General features: G+C 35.7%; 2 protein-coding genes across 2 annotated transcripts; both read left to right on the top strand.

Annotated features, from left to right (window-relative positions):
* The first annotated feature begins 3047 nt into the window (after positions 1 to 3047).
* On the top strand, positions 3048 to 7494 carry LOC113349092 (homeobox-leucine zipper protein GLABRA 2-like). The gene is made up of 10 exons (XM_026593009.1): positions 3048 to 3233; positions 3403 to 3710; positions 4033 to 4150; positions 4437 to 4634; positions 4736 to 5119; positions 5369 to 5470; positions 5584 to 5968; positions 6055 to 6326; positions 6554 to 6640; positions 7053 to 7494. The coding sequence occupies exons 1-10, from the start codon at positions 3150 to 3152 to the stop codon at positions 7431 to 7433; spliced, it is 2319 nt and encodes a 772-aa protein (XP_026448794.1). The 5' UTR covers positions 3048 to 3149; the 3' UTR covers positions 7434 to 7494.
* A 556-nt stretch (positions 7495 to 8050) lies between these two features.
* LOC113351937 (cellulose synthase-like protein G2) lies at positions 8051 to 11739 on the top strand. Its single transcript, XM_026595841.1, has 7 exons — positions 8051 to 8776; positions 8951 to 9034; positions 9851 to 9952; positions 10122 to 10343; positions 10449 to 10530; positions 10743 to 10849; positions 10930 to 11739. The coding sequence occupies exons 1-7, from the start codon at positions 8051 to 8053 to the stop codon at positions 11737 to 11739; spliced, it is 2133 nt and encodes a 710-aa protein (XP_026451626.1).
* The last annotated feature ends 12955 nt before the right edge of the window (positions 11740 to 24694 follow it).

The following is a 24694-nucleotide window of genomic DNA, read 5'->3' as shown; positions in this document are numbered from 1 at the left end:
TGACAACAACCTTTTACGCTGTATCATATTTTTTTCTTGGGATAAATTGTTTTCTATATTGGTCAAAAGACTACAAAAAGCTAGCAATTGAAGCCCAAAAGTGCCCCCCCTAGAAAGTAATACGTTAGGCAAACGAAAAAGGCAAAAAGCTATTCATTAATTAGCAGGCAAACTAAAATTCTTCATGCAACATATTCCACACATCTATCTACCAGTCCTCAACTAACCGACTCAAAATCCACAAATAGAAAAAGGGTAATTAAAAACTCATCCGTAGTCAGTCTTCTTAACGTACAATTTAGTATAAAAGCACAGTTATAGATGCTTAGACGATTAAAATTAGCCAGAACCCTCAGGCTTAAAATGATCTTCTACGAAGGCTTGCATCCTGACCGTTATAGTTAAGTTGGTTAAGGTAAAAAATTACCCATTTCAGTTTTATTTGCTCTTTCGACTACTGCAAACAAACTATATATACGATTCAAGATTATTAGTGACGTTTTTCTGACCATTACCGGTCCCATAATAAGTTGTGAAAGAAAGGATCGTGCTTCTGGAAGACAACTAATCATTGTTATTATTAAGTGTGAATGAGAATGCTGTCGGATGAATGTGGTCCAGTGAGCTCTATAATTCCTCTCTTATCTCTGTAACTGTAATAATGTGAACAGTGCTAAAGGAAACGGTTGTTTTAAAGACCAATTTAAAGATATTTAGAAAGGTACTTACGAGGCATTTAAGAAAGTAATAATGTTACTACAGTAATGTGGATGTGATGAAATATTATAGGATCTACACTGATCACTTTATAGAGTAGACTGTCTATGGAGTTTAGGCTAGTTGGTGAATGATCGGATTAAGGACTGACAGCGGTTTGACCGGCCGTTATTCAAGATATATATCGGCCATATTGGGGTGAATGGACAGGTCACATGTTAATTACTTTGGCATCGGTACCTCTTCTTCTGGGCAAGATATATTATTCCAGAGATTATTTTGATGCAATGACATGCATGCAATATATATGAGGTATCCAAGTACGCTCTTGCTTGAAGTAAAACCCATATTGAAACCAGTACCGCACCATGCATGTAATCTGGTTGTAAGCTGTAACATATGGAACCATTTCTATTTTTATGCCAATTATACTACATTATTAGTACTTAACTCTGAGAATGATTGAGATTGAATTGCCTTGGAATAGATGCATGAATACCAAAATTAAAATGACTTATTTAGGTTTCTCGTTCAATTGATTGCAAGTTCAGAATACGGCTTCGGAATCAATATGGATTTTTTTCTTAACTCCAATAATTTTCTATATATCTCTTTTCTTTTATCTGCAAGTGTTTTAAACAGTGTACGGGGTATGTGTGACAAAATAAAGAGCTCCTGACATTTCATCAATCGTAAAACAGGAATATGCTAAAATCTCTTATTAATTTTGATACCCAATATGGTGAACGACACGGTATAACAAAAAAGAGGAAATGAAGGAATATGCTAAAGAGACAACAAAAGGGGAGAAGAGACTCCTAACTACCTTTCCAACTAGCTCAAATCCTTGAAACAAAATTATATGAATTGATACTGCCACACGGGCTCTAACCAAAGTTAATTCTCGGCCTCCGAAGAGCTGATTGAACTTAAATGGCCGGTGAATTTGGAAAGTCGGTAACAGTTAGTCACAAATTCAGTGTTGCGGAGATAAAGTGTGAATCTGTACTCGCTCACAGATTAAGTGTTGCAGGCCAAAGAGGAGGACGTACGCAGGCCAGGATCTCCAGCTTGCAAGCATATTAAAGTCATCCTTCCGAAAGAACACATCCCATGCATGCCCATGCGCCTCTCAGTTAGAGTTTGTCGTTCACTTGGTGATTTCACTATAAAAATAGTTAATACGGGGAGAGCACAGGACACTGACGGAAGAAAGTGAGCTCAAGCTAACCCCTCTTAGGCGGCCGCTTGTATCATAGCAGGATGAAGCATGCAAGGACTGCATCTACCACTTGCTGGTTATTTGAGTGTACGTAGTTTGAAAAGTAACTGCACCGTAAATGCTTACTTCTGCCCAAAATACCAAAAAGACTGTCATATCCGGAGTTGCAAACTCATAATGTGTATAAGATGGCAGTCTTAAGTGAGCTGGGGTACATGGTACGGTGTGCAACAACTAATGTGGGAGGGACGCATAATATGGGTATACTTAATTAAAACCGAAAATCCAAACTGCATTAATTTGGATGTAATTTCAAGAAATTATTCTTCCCCGTACGTCTAAGTGTATAGCAATACATTTTTTCTTTTCTTGGAAACATAGAGTAAATATGGTTTTCAGAAGTCAAAACACAAACAAGTTTTCCCTTGGAATAAAATGACAATTTTAATTACAAATAACAACCTAGAATTGCCTTAAAATGCAACTTACAAGTCATGAACTTGAACTTCCCTCGAACAGAAAAGTTACATAAAAAGAATTATGCAACGTATATCAAGAGAAATTATTATATAATATTATCTGGTAATTTTTTTTGGGTTAGCTTTGAGTGTAGGATTTAAATGTCGTGCAAATTCAAACCTTAAGAAACTATCCTGCCACCGCCAGATTTCGCAACAGGTTACCCAAGATTTGTTTAGAATTATTTGAAATAGAATTTTCATACAAGCAAATGAAAGTAAAGCATGAATTGACATGTCCTAGTACATGTACATAAAAAGTATATTCAGTATTATAGCTTTTTCCCACCAAAACAAATCAAATAATCAATCAAGTTGCTCTCAAACACATACATATAGGCTTGTACGCATACGCAAAAATATAATATACTCTTACATATAACTAGAAAAACCGTTGGGAATGAGTACTCGTCCAAAGTGGTATGTCCTGTAATTAGTTCCTGCTAACTATATCTAACATTCAACACCTACCAGCCCTAATGCTACTTTATTACTTTACCAGTTCACTCTTACTCCACCAAAAAATTAATACAGATAAAACCCAGAACCTCAATTTTCTTTTGTTTCTTCTTCTTTAAATCTTTCATACCCTACTAATTTATTATTATCTCTCTACACAATCCCACGTTATTTGATTCCTCAACCCTTCAGATATATTACTCCATATACTCTCTCGGATCGATCGACTCCAAATGGGACTTGTAAACATGTCTTCTAATCCTCCAGCTACCCGTACTAAAGATTTCTTTGCTTCTCCCGCTCTTTCTCTCACCCTTGTAAGGATTAGCTAGGAATCAATAATCAATCAAAGAACAATAAATACCTACTTAATTCCTTTGTTTTAATTCATTAATCCCTTAATTTATTTCTTGATTCTCTTTTTGTTTTTGTTCTTGTTTTGAATCATTTATTGAATTGATAGATTAATTTGTTTTTTTTAATTAGGCTGGTATTTTCCGCCATGCCGGTGGCAGTGGGAGAGGGCCGGGAAGCATGGAAGTTGAAGAAGGAGATGAAGAAAGCGGTGGAGGATATGGTGGTGGAAAATCGCATCATAATCATCAACAAGATGATATGTTGGAAATTAGTAGTGAAAATACCGGTCCATGTCGAACAGATGATGATGACATGGGGATGGATAGATTGCACGACGACGAAGGGGATGAAGAAGATAATAATAACAACAACAAGAGTAAGAAGAAGAGGAAAAAATATCATAGACATACAGCTGAACAAATCAAAGAAATGGAAGCGTACGTTTCTTAACTTTATTATTAGTTTGTATATTTTACTCCATGTTACACAAAGTAGCCACGTACCTCAGAATGAATCGTCCTGAGATGACTCGGTTATAATCGAATAATAGTATTCAGATGTAGGATCTACTAATCCAACGTTAACCATGCAACAATTAACCAATATTTATATGAATATTTGCTATCATTTGCGGATCGTGGCATATGTCCTAATTAATTAGTCATCTTTAGTTAGGTCTTAATTACGTTATAATAAGATCTCACATTCATTCAAATTATATCGCTTGGGTTAAGCTTCATAATTCAATGACGGTTGCAGGTTATTTAAAGAATCGCCGCATCCAGATGAGAAGCAAAGACAACAACTGAGTAAGAAACTAGGCCTTGCTCCCAGGCAAGTCAAGTTTTGGTTTCAAAATCGTCGAACACAAATCAAGGTAATTAGCATAAGAAAAGATTAACCTCCTTAGTTCTTGGTTTTTGTTTCTTTTTGGGTTTTCTTTCTCTTGTTTTTTTTTTCCATGCTTGGTGGCTCTCTGCGTCGCAGACTTGTAAATTGCCTTCCTTCTTAATATATTTTTTATTTGTCGAGCAAAAACAAAAGAAAATTTGGATCCTCACCATTTTTGAAGTTTGATTGTGCTGAACTAACATGATCTGATGACCATGTTAATTATATGTTAGATTGTTTCTAAGTATACGATGTCAATGAAATACATGCAGGCGATACAAGAGCGCCATGAAAATTCCCTATTAAAATCAGAAATGGATAAACTCCAAGAAGAAAACCGAGTCATGAGAGAAACAATCAAGAAGTCGTGTTGTCCTAACTGTGGTTTTGCTACCACTAGCAAAGACTCTGCCACATTAAGTACTGAAGAACAACAGCTTCGTATCGAGAATGCAAGACTCAAAGCCGAGGTATCCAAAATATGCTATATATCTTTTGCGATCTAATATTATTTTTCAGTTATATATATACTTTGGCTTGATTCTTGCTTGTGTCTTTGAAATATTTGTAGGTAGACAAGCTACGTTCAACTGCTCGAAAATTTGCTACTGGGGCTACTTCCCCTACCTCATCAGGATCAGCTGGTAACGGTCAGGAGAATAGAAGCACGTTGGATTACTATACTGGTATCTTTGGGATAGATAAATCAAGAATATTTGATATAGTTAACCAATCCATGGAAGAACTAATCAAAATGGCTACCGTTGGTGAACCATTATGGGTGCAAAGCGTAGAATCTGGCCGTGAGATACTTAACTATGATGAGTATAAGCGTGAATTCTCGCCCGAGAGTAGTTCAACCAGTGCACGAGTTCGACGATCAATTGAGGTTTCAAGAGAGGCTGGTGTTGTCTTTGTTGATCTACCTAGGTTGATTCAAGCTTTCATGGATGTGGTAAGACTAATATGCTCATTTTCTTTTGTAAGAGATTATGAATGGGGGTATTTGCAACTGTTTTGCCGTTGCAACAATTTATACGCACTTAAATGGGCCTTCACCTTGAGGCCCATTTAAGAATGAGCAAAAAAGAAAATAAATGATGTTTCTTTACTAATTTTTAAATTTCACCTTCTCGTTTGTTTTTTTTTTTTTGGATGAAATCTTGTTCGAGAATTTCAAAAATTACTGGTTTATTTTATGTAGAACCAATGGAAGGAAATGTTTCCATCGTTGATCTCCAAAGCTGCAACAGTCGACGTAATTAGCAGCGGGGAAGGCGCAAATAAAAACGGTGCTGCACAACTGGTATACATGATAGTTAACGACATTAAAGAACAGAAAATCTACAAATTATTTCAAGCTTAGACATAGTAAAAAATTCTGTAGTCTTTGACTAACTGTTTGTATTTTGATTTCAGATGTTCGCAGAATTCCAAATGCTCACACCTTTAGTGCCCACAAGAGAAGTGTATTTCATTAGATATTGTAAACAGCTAAGTCCTGAGCGGTGGGCTATTGTTGATGTCTCTATTGACAATGTTGAAGACACGATCGATGCTTCACTTGTGAAATGTCGCAAACGTCCATCCGGTTGCATTATCGAGGATAAGGCTAATGGTCATTGCAAGGTGATGTGGATAGAGCATTTAGAAATCCAGAAAACTACGATTCATTCCCTGTTTCGCTCAAACGTTAATAGTGGTGTGGCATTTGGTGCAAAACGTTGGATGTCAACATTACAACTGCAATGTGAGAGACTTGTTTTTGGCATGGCAACAAACGTTCCCACGAAGGATTCAAGTGGTACGTAACTACTCCCGAGTTAAATAAGTATGTACATATACGTATATTTCAGAAGTATAACTTAAAGTTATTACTGATTTTTTCAGGAGTTGCAACACTAGCTGGAAGGAAAAGCGTTTTGAAATTAGCACAACGAATGACATCAAGTTTCTGTCGTGGCATTGGAGCTTCTAGTCATAATACATGGACGAAGATCGTAACAAAAGCTGGAGATGATATAAGAATTGCGTCTCGTAAGAATTTGAATGATCCTGGTGAACCTCTTGGAGTGATTGTGTGTGCGGTTTCATCTACTTGGGTTCCTGTTGCGCCCAATGTCTTGTTCGATTTTTTAAGAGATGATGCTCGTCGAATGGAGGTAAAACCTAGCATGCGCATCGTAATTGATTATAACCATCGTAATTGCTTATTTGTTTTTATTTAATCAAAGGCTTATTAATTATAAGTTTATAACCATCGTAATTGTTTTCACGTAGAAGTTTAGAATTTTGCGTTCGTATTACCATCTAGGTATTTTGTAAATGCAAATATAATCCTATTAACCACACATGACATATTGTTGTTTGTTTTCGTGGAAACTTACAGTGGGATATTATGTCCATGGGAGGTCCGGTACAGTCCATCGCAAACTTAGCGAAAGGACAAGACAGAGGGAACACTGTCACCATCCAAGTGAGTAATCTCTACTGGAAAGTGTTCATTTTACGAAGAAAAAAAAACCAGTACCAGCAGTTGATCAGTTTTGTCTACCGAAATGGATCACTTGTCCAAATATTTTTAAATCACGGTTCAAATGGACGAGTAAAAAATAGTTTGGGTGAATGGTCAAAAAAAATAGAAAGCTTAAATTTAAAAACTAGCAAGGATGAAACTGGATACATCCTGTGTAAATTAAAAATAAGAAAAAATATTTGAAAATGGGCACGATGAAACTGGTTACATCCTGACTATTTTTACATTTTTGTCCATTTAAACAGTATCAAAATCTAACTGTCCATTTCACCCAGGAATTGTTGATTTTAGTCTTTTTAACCAATTTTGTGTTTTATCTAATCTAACAATATGATGTTTATTATTGATGAAGGCATCGAAATCAAAAGACAGTAGTACGTGGATATTACAAGATTGTTGCACGAATGGTTTTGAATCCATGATAGTTTACGCTTCAGTGGACATCCCAGAGTTGCAATCGGCAATGACAGGATGTGATTCCAGTAAAGTTGCAATACTTCCCTCTGGATTCTCCATTCTGTCCGACGGGCTCGAGACAAGGCCGCTGGTGATTAGTTCTCGGCTAGAGGAGAAAACCGTGGAAGGAGCTGGGTCTTTGTTCACCATGGTGTTTCAAATTCTAGCCAATTCAACTCCTACAGCTAAGTTAACCATGGAATCACTCGAAACAGTTAATACTCTTGTTGCATGTACTCTTCAAAATATCAAGAAAGGGTTAGATTGTGAAGATTAATTAATGATGCATGAACTTTAAACAGTGTCGTATTAAAATATTAAATTTGTATGGAAAAAAATAAGAAAAATAAAAAGAATTAAACTAGTATTTGTTGCATACTTTGATGAAATTATCTTTGGTGATGTTTGCTAATAAACACGATTTATTGATTGAATGTATATACTATATATTAAGTTGGTTTAATATTTTCGTTGGTTTTTCAATTTTATCATGTTTTCTAAGTAGGATCCATTGAGATAGTTGACAAAGTTGGCGGCATGACACATATAGACAGATCAGGACAGACTATACTAACATTATGAAGTTCTTATCAGCTTGAAGCCCACTCTAACTAAACTCGTCAAACATTTAATGCACAGTTAATGCATTCATCTACCAAGAATAAACGAACTTTGACACTGAAATCTTGGTTATGCAAGTCTGAGCAGTAAACTCATGTCCCTCCGAAGATCTCCAGAAATTCATGCGCATTGTAAGTTCGTCATTATAGCTAGGGAATAAGCCCTAGTGCCTGTGCTGACTTAATAACTGATTGATGACGCTGGTTGTAACTGTGAATCAATAACCTCACGTAGGATTGATAATGTTCTGCTTCTCCTATAAAAGAAAACGAAATGAAGTCTTCCTTGATGCATTATCACCAAGAAGTAGAAAAAGAGATCAAAATGGAAAAGAAAATTTCTTCTACTGCTGATTCTCTTCCTTTACATGAAGTTCAAGTTCAAACACTTAGAGCAAACCTGAACAGACTTCACTCAGTCTTCCACACCACAATCATTCTCTCCTTACTCTATTACCGTCTTTCTCGTTTCCTTCAAGAACCAGTGATTCCAAGTAAATGGCCATGGATTCTTTTATTTATTTCTGAATTCATTTTCTCTTTTATTTGGTTCTTAACCCAAGCCTTCAGATTCAGACCCGCTGTTAGATCCACTTACCCTGACAGAATATCTTCTTCATCATTACCGGGTATTGATGTTTTCATCTGCACTGCGGATCCAACAAAAGAGCCTACTATTCAAGTTATGAACACTGTGTTATCAGCGATGTCTTTAGATTACCCTCCAGAGAAACTCTCTGTGTATCTCTCTGATGATTCTGGTTCTTCTTTAAGTCTTTTTAGCGTCAAAGAAGCTGCTATTTTTGCAAAGTCATGGATTCCTTTTTGGAACAAGTATGACATTAAAACTAGGTGTCCGGAAGCATATTTCAAATCTTCGAAATCATATGATGACACTGAACATGTTGATTATGATCAGTTCAAATTAGATCGAGACGAAATAAAGGCAGCTTCTCTTCTCTTCTCTTCTTCATTTAGTGGATTATGTCATGGGCTCATGGTCTTTGTGCAGCCTCACATTTTAAATGTCCGATTCCATAAACACGTCACGTTTTTAAAATCACACTGACACATCCCGAGGGTTATATGCTGAGTGTTTTCTTCTTCCGGTAAATGCATGATAATGCCTAAATTATGTGGTGCCTAACACTGGAATTTCTGTATTTAAACGCAGTCAAAGTATCAGAACTTCGTGGACCGTGTACAGAATGAAAGTCAAAACATAGCAACAAGTCAAGATCGAGCCCCACAAGTCGAGGTACGTTACTCTTCTTTGTTCATATCCAACACGTCATAAACGCTCATCGTATTATAGAACGGAAATGATTTATCCACGGAGGGAAAAATCCCAAAAATCACACCTGTAGAGATAAAATAAGGAACCCACTTTCTATTTTTATCATGCGTCATTTAATGCTGTCACACAATTATATTTCGGGAGAAATCTCGGTTTAAATTTGTTTTTTTTTTTTTTTTTTTTTTTTGAAGCATGAAATTTATTAAACTAAACTGAGATTACACGGGGGAATGTTATGTCCATAGAGTCTGCTATTACAATAGAATTTATAGGTGGGGAATTACATTGTCCCACACTGTTATTATGAGTTTCCCTATAGAGCAATCATTTGTCGCTCGATTTGCTAGACCATCTGCTGCTTAATTTCCTTCGCTGTAGACGTGCCTACTTTTTGCTGAATTTGGGTGAACCTATACTTGGTTTTAGCATCTCTCAGAACTATTTTTTCTTTTTAGAACTACTTTTTCTTTTTAATTATTTTCTTTTTTGATACGGCACAGCTAGTACCCCTTAGCAGACCTAGTAAGCTGGACTAGCCCTACTGCTAATCCAACCGCCACCCCATCAACAAGATCCAATGTCATCTCTATCCATAGGAGAAATTGGTGAAAATGGAGGTCCAAGCTTCCCTAGTGGGAATCAATCCCTCTACCTCCCACCCGCACTATGGACGAAAGGGTACCTTAACCATTGTATTAGACAGTTGTTGGCGTATTATGGAACTACTTATCCAGTGAAGTAATCAAAGGTTGTACATATTTTTTGGAATCAATGCAGATGATATGTGAAAACGAAGGAATTCCTAGACTTGTTTATGTTTCTCGCGAGAGAAGACCTACTTATCCACATCGTTTTAAAGCCGGAGCTCTTAACTCACTGGTATTTCCATGTCTCTATATGTTACGCCAGTTAAGCAAAGTCATATATCACAAATTTGCTGGTGTTATCAGTTATTCCGATGTACACTTTAAATCATTTCTCTCTCAAAAATAGTATCAAAATACAATGGGACCTATTAATTACTTTTGAATTACAATGTTAATTGCAGTTACGGGTGTCAGGGATAATCAGCAACGCACCACACATACTGGTGTTAGATTGTGACATGTACTGTAACGACCCAACGTCAGCAAAACAAGCAATGTGCTTTTATGTAGATGATCCAGAGATTTCTTCATCATCTTCTTTGGCTTTCGTTCAGTTCCCTCAGATATTCTATAATCTTAGTCAAAATGATATCTATGATGGTCAAGCCAGATCAGCTTTTAAGGTCTGCACATTTATTTTGCATTTTTGTCTTTGATTATTTTTTTATGTCTTGACCTTCGAATTTAATTTCACCGGTAAATTGTGCAATGTTATTTGGTGGATTCAGACAAAATGGCAAGGTATGGATGGGCTAAGAGGGCCAGTATTATCAGGTACAGGTTTTTACTTGAAGAGAAAGGCACTATTTGGTACTCCCAAGCAAGAAGGTAACTCATAAACACAATCGGATTCACGACATAAGTTTTTTACACCCACTAGTATCAAGTATTCGTTAAGAAAAATTTATAAATTGTAATAACTGATGATATATTGAAATTTGGTGCTTCATTAGATATCTATATTTCCGAACCAGAAACCTGTTTTGGACCATCCGCTAGATTCATTAAATCGTTATGTCAAGATTTTGAGTGCAATGATAAGGATTCGTCAACAACCTTGTCCCTATTGGGGGAAGCTAGATATTTGGCGTCATGTGCATTTGAGAACAAGAGTCAATGGGGTGATCGGGTAAGTTTAATAAATCGAGTCGAAATTTATTTGGTTCTTGTGTATTTATTTTGTTAGTTAACATCACATAGTTCTTACAGATAGGGTTCTCATACAAATGCTTACTCGAGAGTACATTTACTGGGTACCTCTTACATTGCAAAGGATGGAAATCAGCGTATTGCTTTCCATCAAAACCAAACTTTTTAGGATGTACCACAATGAATATGAAGGATGCCATGGTTCAAACCATGAAATGGTGCTCAGGATTATTTCAAGTCGGTTTTTCCAAATTCAGTCCTTTAACTTATGGAATGTCAAGAATGTCTCCACTTCAAAGTATGTGTTATGCATATTTTACATTGCACCCTCTCTATGTTGTATCTTTTCTCATCTACGGAATCATCCCTCAGTTGTACCTTGTTAGAGGAATCCCATTGTTCCCCAAGGTATCAGATCCATGGTTCACAGTGTTTGTCATTGTTTACATGTCCTCTCTTTGTCAACATTTAGTAGAGGTACTAATAAGTGGTGGAACAATAAAAACATGGTGGAATGAACAAAGGATTTGGATGATAAAATCAGTTACAGGAAGCTTGTTTGGATTTCTCGATGTTGTCATGAAATCGGTCGGAGTAACAAAAGCTAGTTTTCGGTTAACTAACAAGGTAATAGATTCTGATCAACAGGAAAAATATGAGAAAGGCAGATTTAATTTCGAAGGAGCTACTATTTTCATGATTCCATTATTTATATTGGTGTTGTGGAATTTGGGATGCTTCATTCTTGGATTAAGAAGAGTTTTCACTGACAAGAGCCTGGAAGAGATGTTTGGACAAGTTTATATTTCATTTCTCATCTTAGTTTTAAGTTACCCTATCCTTGAAGGGATTATAACAAGGAAGACCTAAGTATTTAGGCATATAAAGCTCAAGTACTTCTGTGATGTCTTTGAACATATTTCTTTCTTCTTCCAACTTAGATGCAATGTGTTAGTTAATTCATGTGGATCAAAGAGATATCTAAATTTCATCCCATGTTTTGTTATCGCGAATTATCTCATCCTTTTCCATTTTTAAATATATGAATAATGTTTTGTTATTCGGGCTTGTAGATCATGAGTACAATGCAACTTATATTTCAATAGTTGTATTGTATGTAGTAACTAGTATCCACTATTGGACAACTTATTCCAACTTATTCCCTGTACATATCTCTTTTTTTCTTAATATATTCTTTCCCATTCAAAAAAAAAAACTTATTCCACCTTTTAAGCCTAAAACAAGTTTTCTCAAGTAAAGGTCCGTCATAAAATTGTACACCGTTATTTTTCGATGGAAGAAGATCCAGAAAATCTGAATCTTTACTCTAGAAAACTTATTCTAGACTTAAAGGGTGGAAATACAAATTACTCCCTCATTCTGGTGGGACTATTTTAATTAACTTTGTCACTTCTGCTTATCCGTATTTTCTGATGAGTTGGTTTGAATTTCCCGATAAAACATTAGACAAAATGGATAAAATACAAAGAGATTTATGGTGGAATAAATCAGATCCTAAAAAACATATTTATATCAAAAGTTGGAAGTCTATTTGCATCCCAAAGCCCAAGAGGGTTTGGACTTAAAAATCTAAAAAAAATTTTCAACATTTCTATGTTATTTAGGCTTGCTAGAGCATCCACAATGGACGATCAAAACCAAATTTTTGGCCCATTGATGAGATGCAGTCGAACGTACTAAAGATCAAATACCATACTAAAACTAAAAATCACACCATATTTGGTCTTGATCCGACACCAAAACCAAATTTGGTTGAGCGTAGGTTAAATTTCCGTTTATTAACGGGCGAACATTTAAGTGACGTTTCGAATGAAGCGGAGGTATATTACTCATCTGAGTTGTGAGGCGTTTTTAAAATGTCCGCTTGGATTAGGCTTGGTTATAATGCACGCCCCATTTGCATCCAAGCGACCATTATACACACGCCTGTCATCAAACGTGGGTTATATCTCCGTTCGACTATATTTAATCCCATACGGTAGTGTTGATACACGGACTAAACTCAAATTTGATCGTTTTTTTTGGTCTTTGGTCTATGGTTTTGATCGCACCATTGCAATTGTTCTTAGGAGAGTAATTGCTAATCCTTCTGCTCTTTGGGTTCTAGTCTTAAAATACAAGTATTTCAAACTGTCAAATATTTTAATTAGTTCAAGGAGTTCAAGATTTCCTGGATATGGTCTAGCATCAGAAAAGGCATGAGCATTTTAAGAAAACTGCATATCGGATCTGTCGTTCATCAAGTCTAACCTTGATATTTGGTCAGAAAAGTGGATACCTAATACTGTTTTCCCAATTCATCCTTATGTTATTGAGGAAGAAACTCCCACTGAATTCCAGATGTTATAAATGATAGTGGAAAATTGAACACATATGCTTTGAACTTTTATTTTGATCATGAAATTGTCACTAACATTCTTAGTCTTTCGGTTCCAACCGCAGGACTAAATGAACTTAGGTGGCTACGCACTATACATACTGTGAAATCAATATATAAACCTTTAACTAGTGACATGGGAGATTCCAACCCAATCTGGAAAAAGATTTGGAATTTAAATTGTCAACCTAGGGTGCAACTTTTACTTTGGAAGTTATACTATGAGGCTCTTGTACTGCATAGTAGAACTGCTAGATTTACGCTTCAAGGAACACCTTTTTGTTGCCTTTGCAACAATAACCATGTGGAACATTCATTACATTTATTTCTTAATCATTCATTCTTTGTTGTTGTGTGGTTTTCCCTTGGATTAACTCCTTTGAATGTTATTATTTCTAACTTTTATTTTGTACAGATTAGGTTGATAAGCTTTTTCTCTCTCATGATAGATCTTTGACATAAAAAACAATTCTAGTGGCATGGTTTATAAGGAAGCATAGGTGTGATTTCATCTTTAAAAATAAGAAGCCACATCCAGTATAGCTAATTCGATATATTACATTTTACATGCCTATCTCAAATAAAAAAGATAATTATATAACTAGTTGAAAAAGCAGGGGTCTAAAAACCACACCCAATATTTCGTTTTGGCAATCTGTATGGACTAACTCCAATATACTTTCAAGAGAATCAACTAGACAGTCAGACTCAATCTTTAGAAAAGTATATCAAAGAGTTATATCTCAATTTATTAATTCAATCCGCATTCAAACAAATATGAATTTGCGAGCCCGATTGAATAAGAGAAATAACTTGGACGGTATCACAAACCAATATCCAAGTGTCAATCAATTCAATCAACAACCCAAAGGCCGGATTCAAGAACTGATTGAACTTAACGCATAACCTGTGATATTTCAATTATATAAACAAATATAATGCGGAAAAGAAATAACACAGACACCAGAAATTTTGTTAACGAGGAAACCGCAAATGAAGGAAACCCCGAGACCTAGTCCAGCTTTGAACATCACACTGTATTAATCCGCTACAGACACTAGCCTAGTACCAATGAACTTCGGACTGGAATGTAGTTGATCCCTAACCAATCTCACACTGATCAAGTTACAGTTGTACTCCTTACTGAAAAAGCGGGGGTCTAACAACCACACCCAATATTTTCGATTAGCAATCGGTATGGACTAACTCCAATATACTTTCTAGAGAATCAACTAGATAGTCAAACTCAATCTAGAGAAAAGTATATCGAGGAGTTAATATCTCTCTCTCTTGATTTGATCTTTACTCAAGCAAATAGAAATCTGCGAGTCTTTATCAAATACAAGGATAATAAACTTGGATGGTACCAAAGACCAATATCCAAGGATCAATCAATTTCCATCAACAACCAAAGGTTGGATTTCACAATTGATCGATACAAACGCATAACCTGTGATATTTCAATTATATAAAAATATATAATACGAAATAGAAATAACACAGGCACCAGAAATTTTGTTAACGAGGAAACCGCAAATGCAGAAAAACCCCGGGACCTAGTCCAAATTGAACACCAGACTATATTAAGACGCGACAGACACTAGCCTACTACAAGCTAACTTCGGTCTGGACTGTAGTTGAACCCTAATCAATATCACACTTATTCAAGGTACATTTGCGCCCCTTACGTCTCTGATCCCAGCAGGATACTACGCACTTGATTCCCTTAGCTGATCTCACCCACAACCAAGAGTTGCTACGACCCAAAGTCGAAGACTTTAATAAACAAATCTGTATCACACAGAAAAGTCTAGATAATAGATAAATCTGTCTCCCACAGATAAACCTACAAGTTTTGTTCCGCCTTTTGATAAAATCAAGGTGAACAGGAACCAATCGATAACCCGGACTTATATTCCCGAAGAACAACCTAGAATTATCAATCACAATAATCTAAATCGTATGGTAGCGAAACTAGATATTGCGGAATCACAAACGATGAGACGAAGATGTTTGTGATTTCTTTTTATCTTGCCCTATCGGAGATATAATCTCAAGTCAATTGTACAATTGAACGCGTACGATAGAAAATGGCAAGATCAGATCGCTCAACTACAAGAGAAGTATTTTCGCCTGGCTTAACAATCCTAATACAGTCTTTAAGTCGTTAACCAACAGGGTCTCGAGAAGAAAACTATGGTTAAAGGAGAATCGACTCTAGCAAACCAACTAGTATCACACATGAGGTGTGGGGATTAGTTTTTCCAGTTTCTAGACGTCTCCCTTATATAGTTTTCAAATCAGGGTCTACAATCCAAGTTACCTTGGTAACAAAGCATTCAATATTCACCGTTAGATGAAAAACCTGATTTATCCAAGATAATATCTTTCAACCGTTAGATCGAAACTTAGCTTGTCACACATAATGAAATATATTTATTTAGGTTTGAGTAACCGTACCTAAACGTGCACACTTAGTTGGTTCACAAATAGTTAACCAATGGTTAGCCATATGAGCACTTTCATATTAATCGTATTCATGTTTCCCATAACTAGTTCAAATGACTCATAAGAACTAGTTCAAGAGTTGTTCAATTGCTTAGATCTTTATACATAGACACAATTGAAACAAAATCGTTTTGATTCACTTGAATCAATTCATGAACAATATAGCCACGGTTTGCAAAGATTGCATTCCTTATTGATTTATTGTTTAAGTTCATGAAACTACCGATTTGAGAATATAACCAGCTTAGGTACGCGTACGGGTACGTGTACCATAGTAACCGGACTTTGAGTTTGAAAACTCAACATAAATTTTCGGTTTGAAAAATTCTGTGGGTACACGTACGGGTATGCATACCTAGGTGATTGGTTTTTCAGTTTGCAAACTTCACAAACTACAGCAGAAATTTTCGTTATGAAAACTTCCGTCAGTACGCGTACGGGTACGCGTACCTAACCTGTCTCCTTCACCAATACTGCATGCACACATATGCACGCACTTGGTTTCCGGCACATGGATTTATACACTAATGTGCGAACACACTATATATGCTTATATCCATAGTTGGTTACGTAATCTCAACTCTAAATTTCAATCATTGAAACATTCTTCTATAATGTTATAATAGTCGCTAGACATAAATAATCAACTATCGTCATCAAAGCTATTTTCAAGATTGAAACGTCATCATGACTTTCGTCACGGATAAAGATGAAAATGGTTAAAGAAAAAGCTTACCAACACATATTTCAAGAAAAAGATAGGCGAGTAAACTCGGCTCGAAATAACAAATGTGTATGTATGAAAACTATCATACTTATACGACTTTTGTCTCAAGAGTAGGATATAGAGTAGATAGACTTTTGAGTGACAGATGAGTTCAAGTCTCTACATACCTTTTGGTCGGATGAAATTCCACTGGTTCCTTGAGTAGTTCTTCGTCTTCGTAAGATAATCTCCATGGAGTCTGGAGCTCAATTACACTAAACTGTCCTAAACCGAGACTTAGTTATAATCTCCATGGAGTCTGGAGCTCAATTACACTAAACTGTCCTAACTAACCTAGACCGAGACTTAGTCATAAGTATACTATAAATCAAGATATATAGTTTTGATCACTAACAATGACAAACATGCTTGAGATAGAAACGCATGCGAGTTCGACCGAGCAATGCTCTAACACTTACGTCTCTGAACCCTAGAAGGATTCGACACACTTGATTCCCTTAGATGATCTTACCCAAAACTAAGAGTTGCTACGACCCAAAATCAAAAACTTGATAAACAAATCTGTCTCACACAAAAAAGTCTAATGAAAATCGGTCTCCCACAGAAATACCTATGAGTTTTGTTTCGTCTTATGATAAATCAAGGTGCACAGGAACCAATTGATAAAGCGGACTTACATTCCCGAAGAACATTCTAGTATTATCAATTACCTCATAATAATCTTAATTGTATGGAAGCGAAACAAGATATTGTGGAATCACAAACGATGAGACGAAGATGGTTGTGACTTCTTTTAATCTTACCTATCGGAGATAAATCTCAAGAAAATCTTAGAAAAGATAATACTCAATCACGACAGTATAAGTAAGATCAGAACACACAACTACAGAGAAAATAGTTGGGTCTGGCTTCACAATCCCAATGAAGTCTTCAAGACGTTAACCTACAGGGTTTTGTAATAAACCTAAGGTTAAAGGAGAATCGACTCTAGTCGCAACTAGTATCACACAGAAGGTTTAGGGATTAGGTTTCCTAGTTGCTAGAGTTCTCCCTTATATAGTCTTCTAATCAGGGTTTGCAGTCAATGTTACCTTGGTAACAAAGTATTCAATATTCACCGTTAGATGAAAACCTAATTAGACTCAAGCTAATATCTTTCAACCGTTAGATCGAACTTAGCTTGTTACACACAAATGAAATGTGACTTCATTTAGGTATAAGTAACCGTACCTAAACGTGTACAATAGGTTGGCTCAACAATAGTTAACCGAAGTTAGCCATATGAACACTTTCATATCAACCTTATTCATCTTAACCACAACTAGTTCAAATGACTCAAATGAAACTAGTTATAGAGTTGTTTAATTGTTATATTCTCATAGAAGTATACAAGAACACAATTGAAACAAAATCGTTTTGATTCACTCGAATCAATTCATGAACATTATAGCCACGGTTTGCAAAAGATTGCATTCCTTATTATATAAATGTATTAGTTCATGGCACAACCGATTCTAGAACTTAACCCACTCAAGTATGCAAACGTACGCATACTTAAGTAGCCGGACTTGGACTGTGTCCGATAGTATGCGAACTTGTAAGCATACTATCACACATCCAAAACATCAGTTGAATTCAGTACGCATACGGGTACGCGTACATTAGTTCTCGGACTTCAATTGAGTTCGCCAGTATGCATACGGGTACACATACCAAGGCTCCCAGACTTTACCTGACCACGCCAGTACGCATACGGGTATGCATACTATACTCGTCTTGGATCAACATACATGAAAGTACGCATACTATGTCCATAATCCAATAATGGTTAGGTGTTCTAAACTCTATTTCAATCATTGAAACATTCTTATAGGATGACAATAGTTGTTTTCACAAACTATTAGCATCAAAGCAATTATCAAGTTATTGAAATAATCAACACGAAACATTCCAGGTCTACACCAAATGACTATCTCACACAAATCATGTAAGATGTTACCAGGCAATTTTCATATGATCATCTTTTGACATTCATCAAGAATATAAGATGAACTTGGTTAAAGCGAAAGCTTACCAATGCATATTTCGAGAAATATGTAAGCAAGTTAAACTCAGCTTGAAATATCAAATGTGTATAATTGAATATATATAGTTATACGGCTTTTGTCTCAATATATGAGATAAAGTAGAAATAGACTTTCCGAGTGATAGATGAGTTTCAGTCTCCACATACCTTTTGTTGATGAAATTCCACAAGCTCTCCTTAGTAGTTCTTTGTCTTCAATTGATGAACGCCGTGAAGTCTAAGTCTCAACTACACAATCTATCCTAGTCCGAGACATAGCTATAAGTAGACTAGAAATCAAGACTTATAGTTTTGATCACTAAACTTGACAAACAAGCTTGAGATAGCAACGCTTGCGAGTTTTACCGAGCAATGCTCTAACAATCTCCCTCTTTGTCAATTTTAGTGACACAAACTATCAATATATATGGATTACAAAATAAATAAACTTTGTAGATTCTCATCCAAATGCTTGATCTCCTTGGTTCTTCAACATTACTCGAGATCTTCATCACTTCCAAGTACTCAAGTGATTCTGAACGTGTTCAACTCGGCATCATAGTTGTTGAAGATTCTTAGCCATAACGATGAGAAAACAGTAGATCTCAATCATTGTTATACAACATCATAGTATTATTACACAACATCAAAGTTCAATTGTATCACAACTATGACAACAATACTATGGTGATATGTATCACTCCCCCTTAGTCAATACTTCATCTCACATTGAAAACCACTCCCCCTTACATAATGATCCGTAAACCATATGTACTTGTAGTGTGAACTAAACATTAATTCTCCCCCTTTTTGTCAATATAAATTGGTAAATGTACGAAAACTAGTGGGGTCCTAATGAAATTTTCATAGAGATACTCCATGACCAAAAGAGAACATGTCAACTTTGTTTCGATGATTTCACATAGTCGAAACTTAGTGTATTCATCAAGGAGTTTATAAAGATAAAAGAAAACTCCTAAAATATTCCACAACGGAACTCCCCACAAAGATTTGGAAACTAAGCACAAGTTCAATTAAGAACTCTCCCCCATAAAATGTCATTCCCGAAATAACAACAAGAGCGACCTTACTTTTACAAGAAAAGAAGGATTTCTTTGGACATAATCAAATCACATGAAACATGAATTTGTATCCAAAGATCTCAATTGAATTAACCACAAAGGAAATGATCAATTACATTGCCCATGCTAAACATAAGAAAACTTACAGAGCAACACAGTACTTTCACAAAGATGTGGATCAGTGAAAGACCAATACTGCGGAATAAACAAAGATTCATTCTATACTTCATCAATATTTGCATAGAGACATGTAAGAGCCTTAATCTTTGTAAATAAAAGTTCATCCTATCTTCCATCAATATTTGCATAATGACATAATAGGCTTAAATTTTGTTGTCAAAAGTTTATTCTATCTTTTATCAATATTTTTATAATGACATATAATAGACTTAACTTTTGAGCATATATGGGACAATCATAATTCACGGATGCAAACACACATATCCCATCACAAGTTGAAATATATAAAACCATAAAGATTAATACTCCAAAATCATCTTCCAAATAAACTTTAGAATTTGAATAAATAAATATAAAAACATTGCAAGATGAAAACTGTTGGCAATAACTATGTATACTCACAATAATTGTTATTCCATACCCTAGTTACCCTTCTTAAAAACATAAGAATAAATTCTCATAAGAAGTTTCCTAGACAAAAATTAAAAACCAAACAATTCTAAGAAAAACTTATACACGGTCAGCAACCAGAGAACGGACAAGGGAAAGTTCATCAGATGCTCTCTTTAGTTCGTTTTTCAGAAAAGCAAGGTTACTTGATGCAATTTCAAGTTGTTCACATACGACCTCAAAATCTTGAAGAAGATTTCCAACCAATTGAAGAGACATCTGGACTGGAAGATATTTTTCATGATTAACTGCTTGAAAGAAAATTATGGAGATGGATTCTTCTGAAGTTCAAAAACTTTGGCATCATCAAATTCGTTTTCCTTTTTGCATCCTTCCATTGTGCACACCAAATTTCAAGAGAAGTCTTGACGTTACTGAATGAGTAAAAATCAAAAAGAATCCTTGATATATATATTTATAAGAGATTTTATCAAGGAAACCCTAAGGTTACTTGTAAGTGTTTGGTAACGGGTCAGGTGCACAGAGTTCATGATTATGACCCAAAAATCAAAATCCAGGGAACCAATGGAGCTAACGTTTAGAAGCATGTTTTGACAGAAAAACAAGTTCCGAAAAAAATGACAGGAAACTTTGGCTCATAAAGGCTACAACACAAAGTTGGAAATCAACCGTCATTAAGGAAGAACAAGCAGAAGTTTTAAATAGAGCATCAGACGGACAAAACACAACAACTGTCCGGAGCAAGGCTCTAAAAGGAAGATCAAAGCCAAAAATAAAGAAAACAATAATACAACACAAACCATTTGTCAAGAAAGAAACATCTTCTTGAGAGTTATGTGTATCTTCTCATGTCCTCAAAGAGGATACACATAAGGAACTGGTCAAGTTGTAATTTGATGAGCATGAAGCTCATCAGGTATTGATATATTCCTTCTCACTTTCTTGACAGAAGACAGAAACCTTATGAAAATCTTCAAAAGAATTAACAAGAGAAGGAGAAGAGTTACCTGAAACTGCTGCTTTTCTCGCCTTCTTGATCTTGCGCTCGAGACTGTTGATAGTTTTGAGTTCCGAAACACGATTATTGATTTGAATATAATCAGGAACACCCATTTTGGGAGAAATATCATCTTTGAGGGAAAGAGAGGAGTTTGGGATTTTTTTATTTCTTCGAAAACTTTTTCTCTTCACATACCTTTCATAATTATCAGTCATCCATATAACATTGTTCTTTTTACGATTGTAATCAGAAGTTGTGTTATATTCATAATCAGGAATTGGCCCATCACAGCACTTTTCCTGATTGTGACATGAATTTATAATTGTACTCTTAGAAGCAGGTTTGATTACTTCTTTAGACATCCAGACAAGAATGTTATGAAGTTATTCATTCCGTAAAGGAAGATGACATCTTCTTTCAACGTGACCTTTTTCTCCACAATAATAACAATGGATCGGAATGTTCTTAGTTGTTCCCAAATGAGAAGTCCTTGAAGATTGATAACCAGTGACATTTGCTGCTGAACAAGGTCTAATAATTTCACAACCAGAGATATTTTCAGTTAGAGAAAGGTTTTTACCATGAACAAAATTGATCTTACAAGTAATTGGAGCGTCCATACCTTTATAGCCCATACCACGTGTATCACGATGTTCTTTACATGATCCTAGCATGGAAGATAATTTTGTAGAGATTTAACCTTCTCGAGAGAAGAAGAAAGGTCAGTCTTCAATCTTTTTCTCGGGAGAGAAAAACTTCCTCTCTGTCATTGAAACAAGTTTGTTGAGAGTTATACCTTGCTTCGGTTTCTACAAGTCTTTCTTTCAACACAAAGAGATTTCGAAGAAGAGTTTCACATTCAGAATCCTTTGAACGTACATCTTCCTCACGATATTTAAGAATAGATTGCAATAAACTATAACCACAATCATACCCCTTATAGAGTTTTCTCATTTTTCTGTTCTCTAAACAGAGAGGAGTCAGAAACTCAGCCAAGCAAGATGTTGACTTCTTTTTCTTTAGGAGATGCTCGAAAAGCTTGATGTACTGTGAGACTTCCTCATCAACATCTTTTCCCTTTTCTGAATCACTTTCATCAGAAAGTTCATCCCACTGTTCATCTAGGCGTGCTTCTCAGTTATACACAGATTTAGATGACGGAGAAGACATGAGAGATTTCTCGGGAAAAACAAGACTTTTGACCAAGTCAGAATGTTTCTGAATTGGTGATACGTTGTCAGAGATATTATCATCCATAGTCATATCGCTACAAACACATAATTATGAGGTCTTAAAATTGTTTGTCTGCTCTGATACCAATTGAAAAAGCAGGGGTCTAACAACCACACCTAATATTTCGTTTTGGCAATCTGTATGGACTAACTTGTGACGCCCCAACCTAATCACCTGCTTAGATAATAAGATTACAACCTAATTGAAGCATCAAAACTAGATTAATGATCTTAGGTATTTCAATTGCAAAAGTTAATCCCAGAGGAAACCCATACACTCTGATATTATACAAATGGATATCTCTCGAGTGATATGAATATAATAATGTGGTGTTTGCATAATAAAGAAAGAATACATATAATAAAAGATACACAACAACATTAGATTCGATAAATCTCTAAGCTACGAAACGGATATCTTCGTGTGCTCCATATGTTCTGATTACTGAAACTGATGAGGGAACAAGTGAGCACATCGTCCCAAAGGGTGCCCAATGGAAACAAATAACTTTCAAGTAATCACTAACATATTACCAAGATATAAAATAATAAAGGTACAACAACAAACGAAAACAATTAACACTTTCACTCACGACTCTAAACATAACATCGATATACGACATACCAGAAAGAAAATAGGAAAATAACATTCGATAGAATAATCAACATAAGACAATCAAATATGATATGCACACGAATTATTTCCCCATATAATAGATAATATAATATTCACAACGACCTCTCGCCTAATAGGTAATATTTGCAAACGGTTTCCCGTCCTATTAAGGTAATATTCGCAAACAGTCTGCCATCCTATTAAAGACAGAAATTTAATATATAATATAAAAGTAATAGTATTCGCAATGACCTCTCGCCTAATAAAGCTTAGCGAGGAACTGTGGGGAGACACAGGCACTCCTCGTGGGAAACCACATATCGCATATCACACAATGTTAGAGCACTGCTCGGTCAAACTCGCATGCGTTGCTATCTCAAGCATATTTGTCAATGTTAGTGATGAAAACTATAAGTCTTGATTTCTAGTCTCTTATAGCTAAGTCTCGGATTAGGATAGTAAGTGTAGCTGAGCTCAAGGACTTCATGGCGATTCATCATACAAGTAGAAGGACTACTCAAGGAACCGGTGGAACTTCTCGACAAAAAGGTATGTGGAGACTTGAACTTATCTGTTACTCAAAAGTCTATCTATACTATCTCCTACTCTTTGACACAAAATTCGTATGCTATATATATATACTAGATCATACACATTTGGTATTTCGAGCCGAGTATACCTCTCCTATCTATATCTCGAAATATTGTTGGTAAGCTTTTCGCTTCGACCAAGTTTGTCTTTACCTAGTGACGAAAGTCATGAATGTTTCAATCACTTTGAAAATTGCTTTGACGAGAAATGGTGTAACAACTATATAACGTCCTCTAAGAATGTTTCAATGATTGGAATGAGAGTTTAGATTACATAACCAATGTATTCCTTGAACCGAAGTTCTCGAACTTTTTTGATCAAGAGAACCGGAACTATAGCAAGTGCCAAGTCCGCGAACTGCCGAAGTTCTGAAACCCGAGAATTTCTGCTGGAGTTGACAAACTACTTGCGTGAGCCAAGTCCGCGAAGCCAGTCTGCGAACCGGCGAAGTTCTCAAACCCGAGAATTTCTGCTGGAGTTTGTAAACTCTGTCCGGTGTCTTAAATCCGCGAACCTAGTCTGCGAACTTTATAAGGTTATATATCTAAAGATGATCTCTGAACTTAATCTCAAAAGACTAAGGAATTCTTTTGCAAACCGTGGCTATTAAAGTTCATGAACCGATTCTTGTGAATCAAATCATCTTTGCTTCAATTGTGTCTTGTGTAGTTACATAAGATTTCCTTGCAATTGAACAACTCTCTTAACTAGTTCATTTGAGTCATTTGAACTAGTTATGGTGAAGAAGAACATGGTTGGTATGAAATGCTCTTATGGTTAACCTTTTTGGTAAACTATTGTTGAACCAACAATGTACACGTTTGGGTGCGGTTAACAAACCTAGAAGCGTACAGTCATTTGCGTATGACAAGCTAAGTTTTCGATCTAACGGTTGAGAAATATTAGCTTGAATCTAAATTAGGTTTTCATCTAATGGTGGATATTGATTGCTTTGTAACTAAGGCAAAACCCTGATTTGAAAGACTATATAAGGGGACATCTAGCAACTCTGCAA

Source organism: Papaver somniferum, chromosome 2 (genome assembly GCF_003573695.1).
Source record: "Papaver somniferum cultivar HN1 chromosome 2, ASM357369v1, whole genome shotgun sequence".
Classification (NCBI taxonomy): Eukaryota; Viridiplantae; Streptophyta; class Magnoliopsida; order Ranunculales; family Papaveraceae; genus Papaver; species Papaver somniferum.
This window is presented reverse-complemented; position numbering and strand designations above follow the sequence as displayed.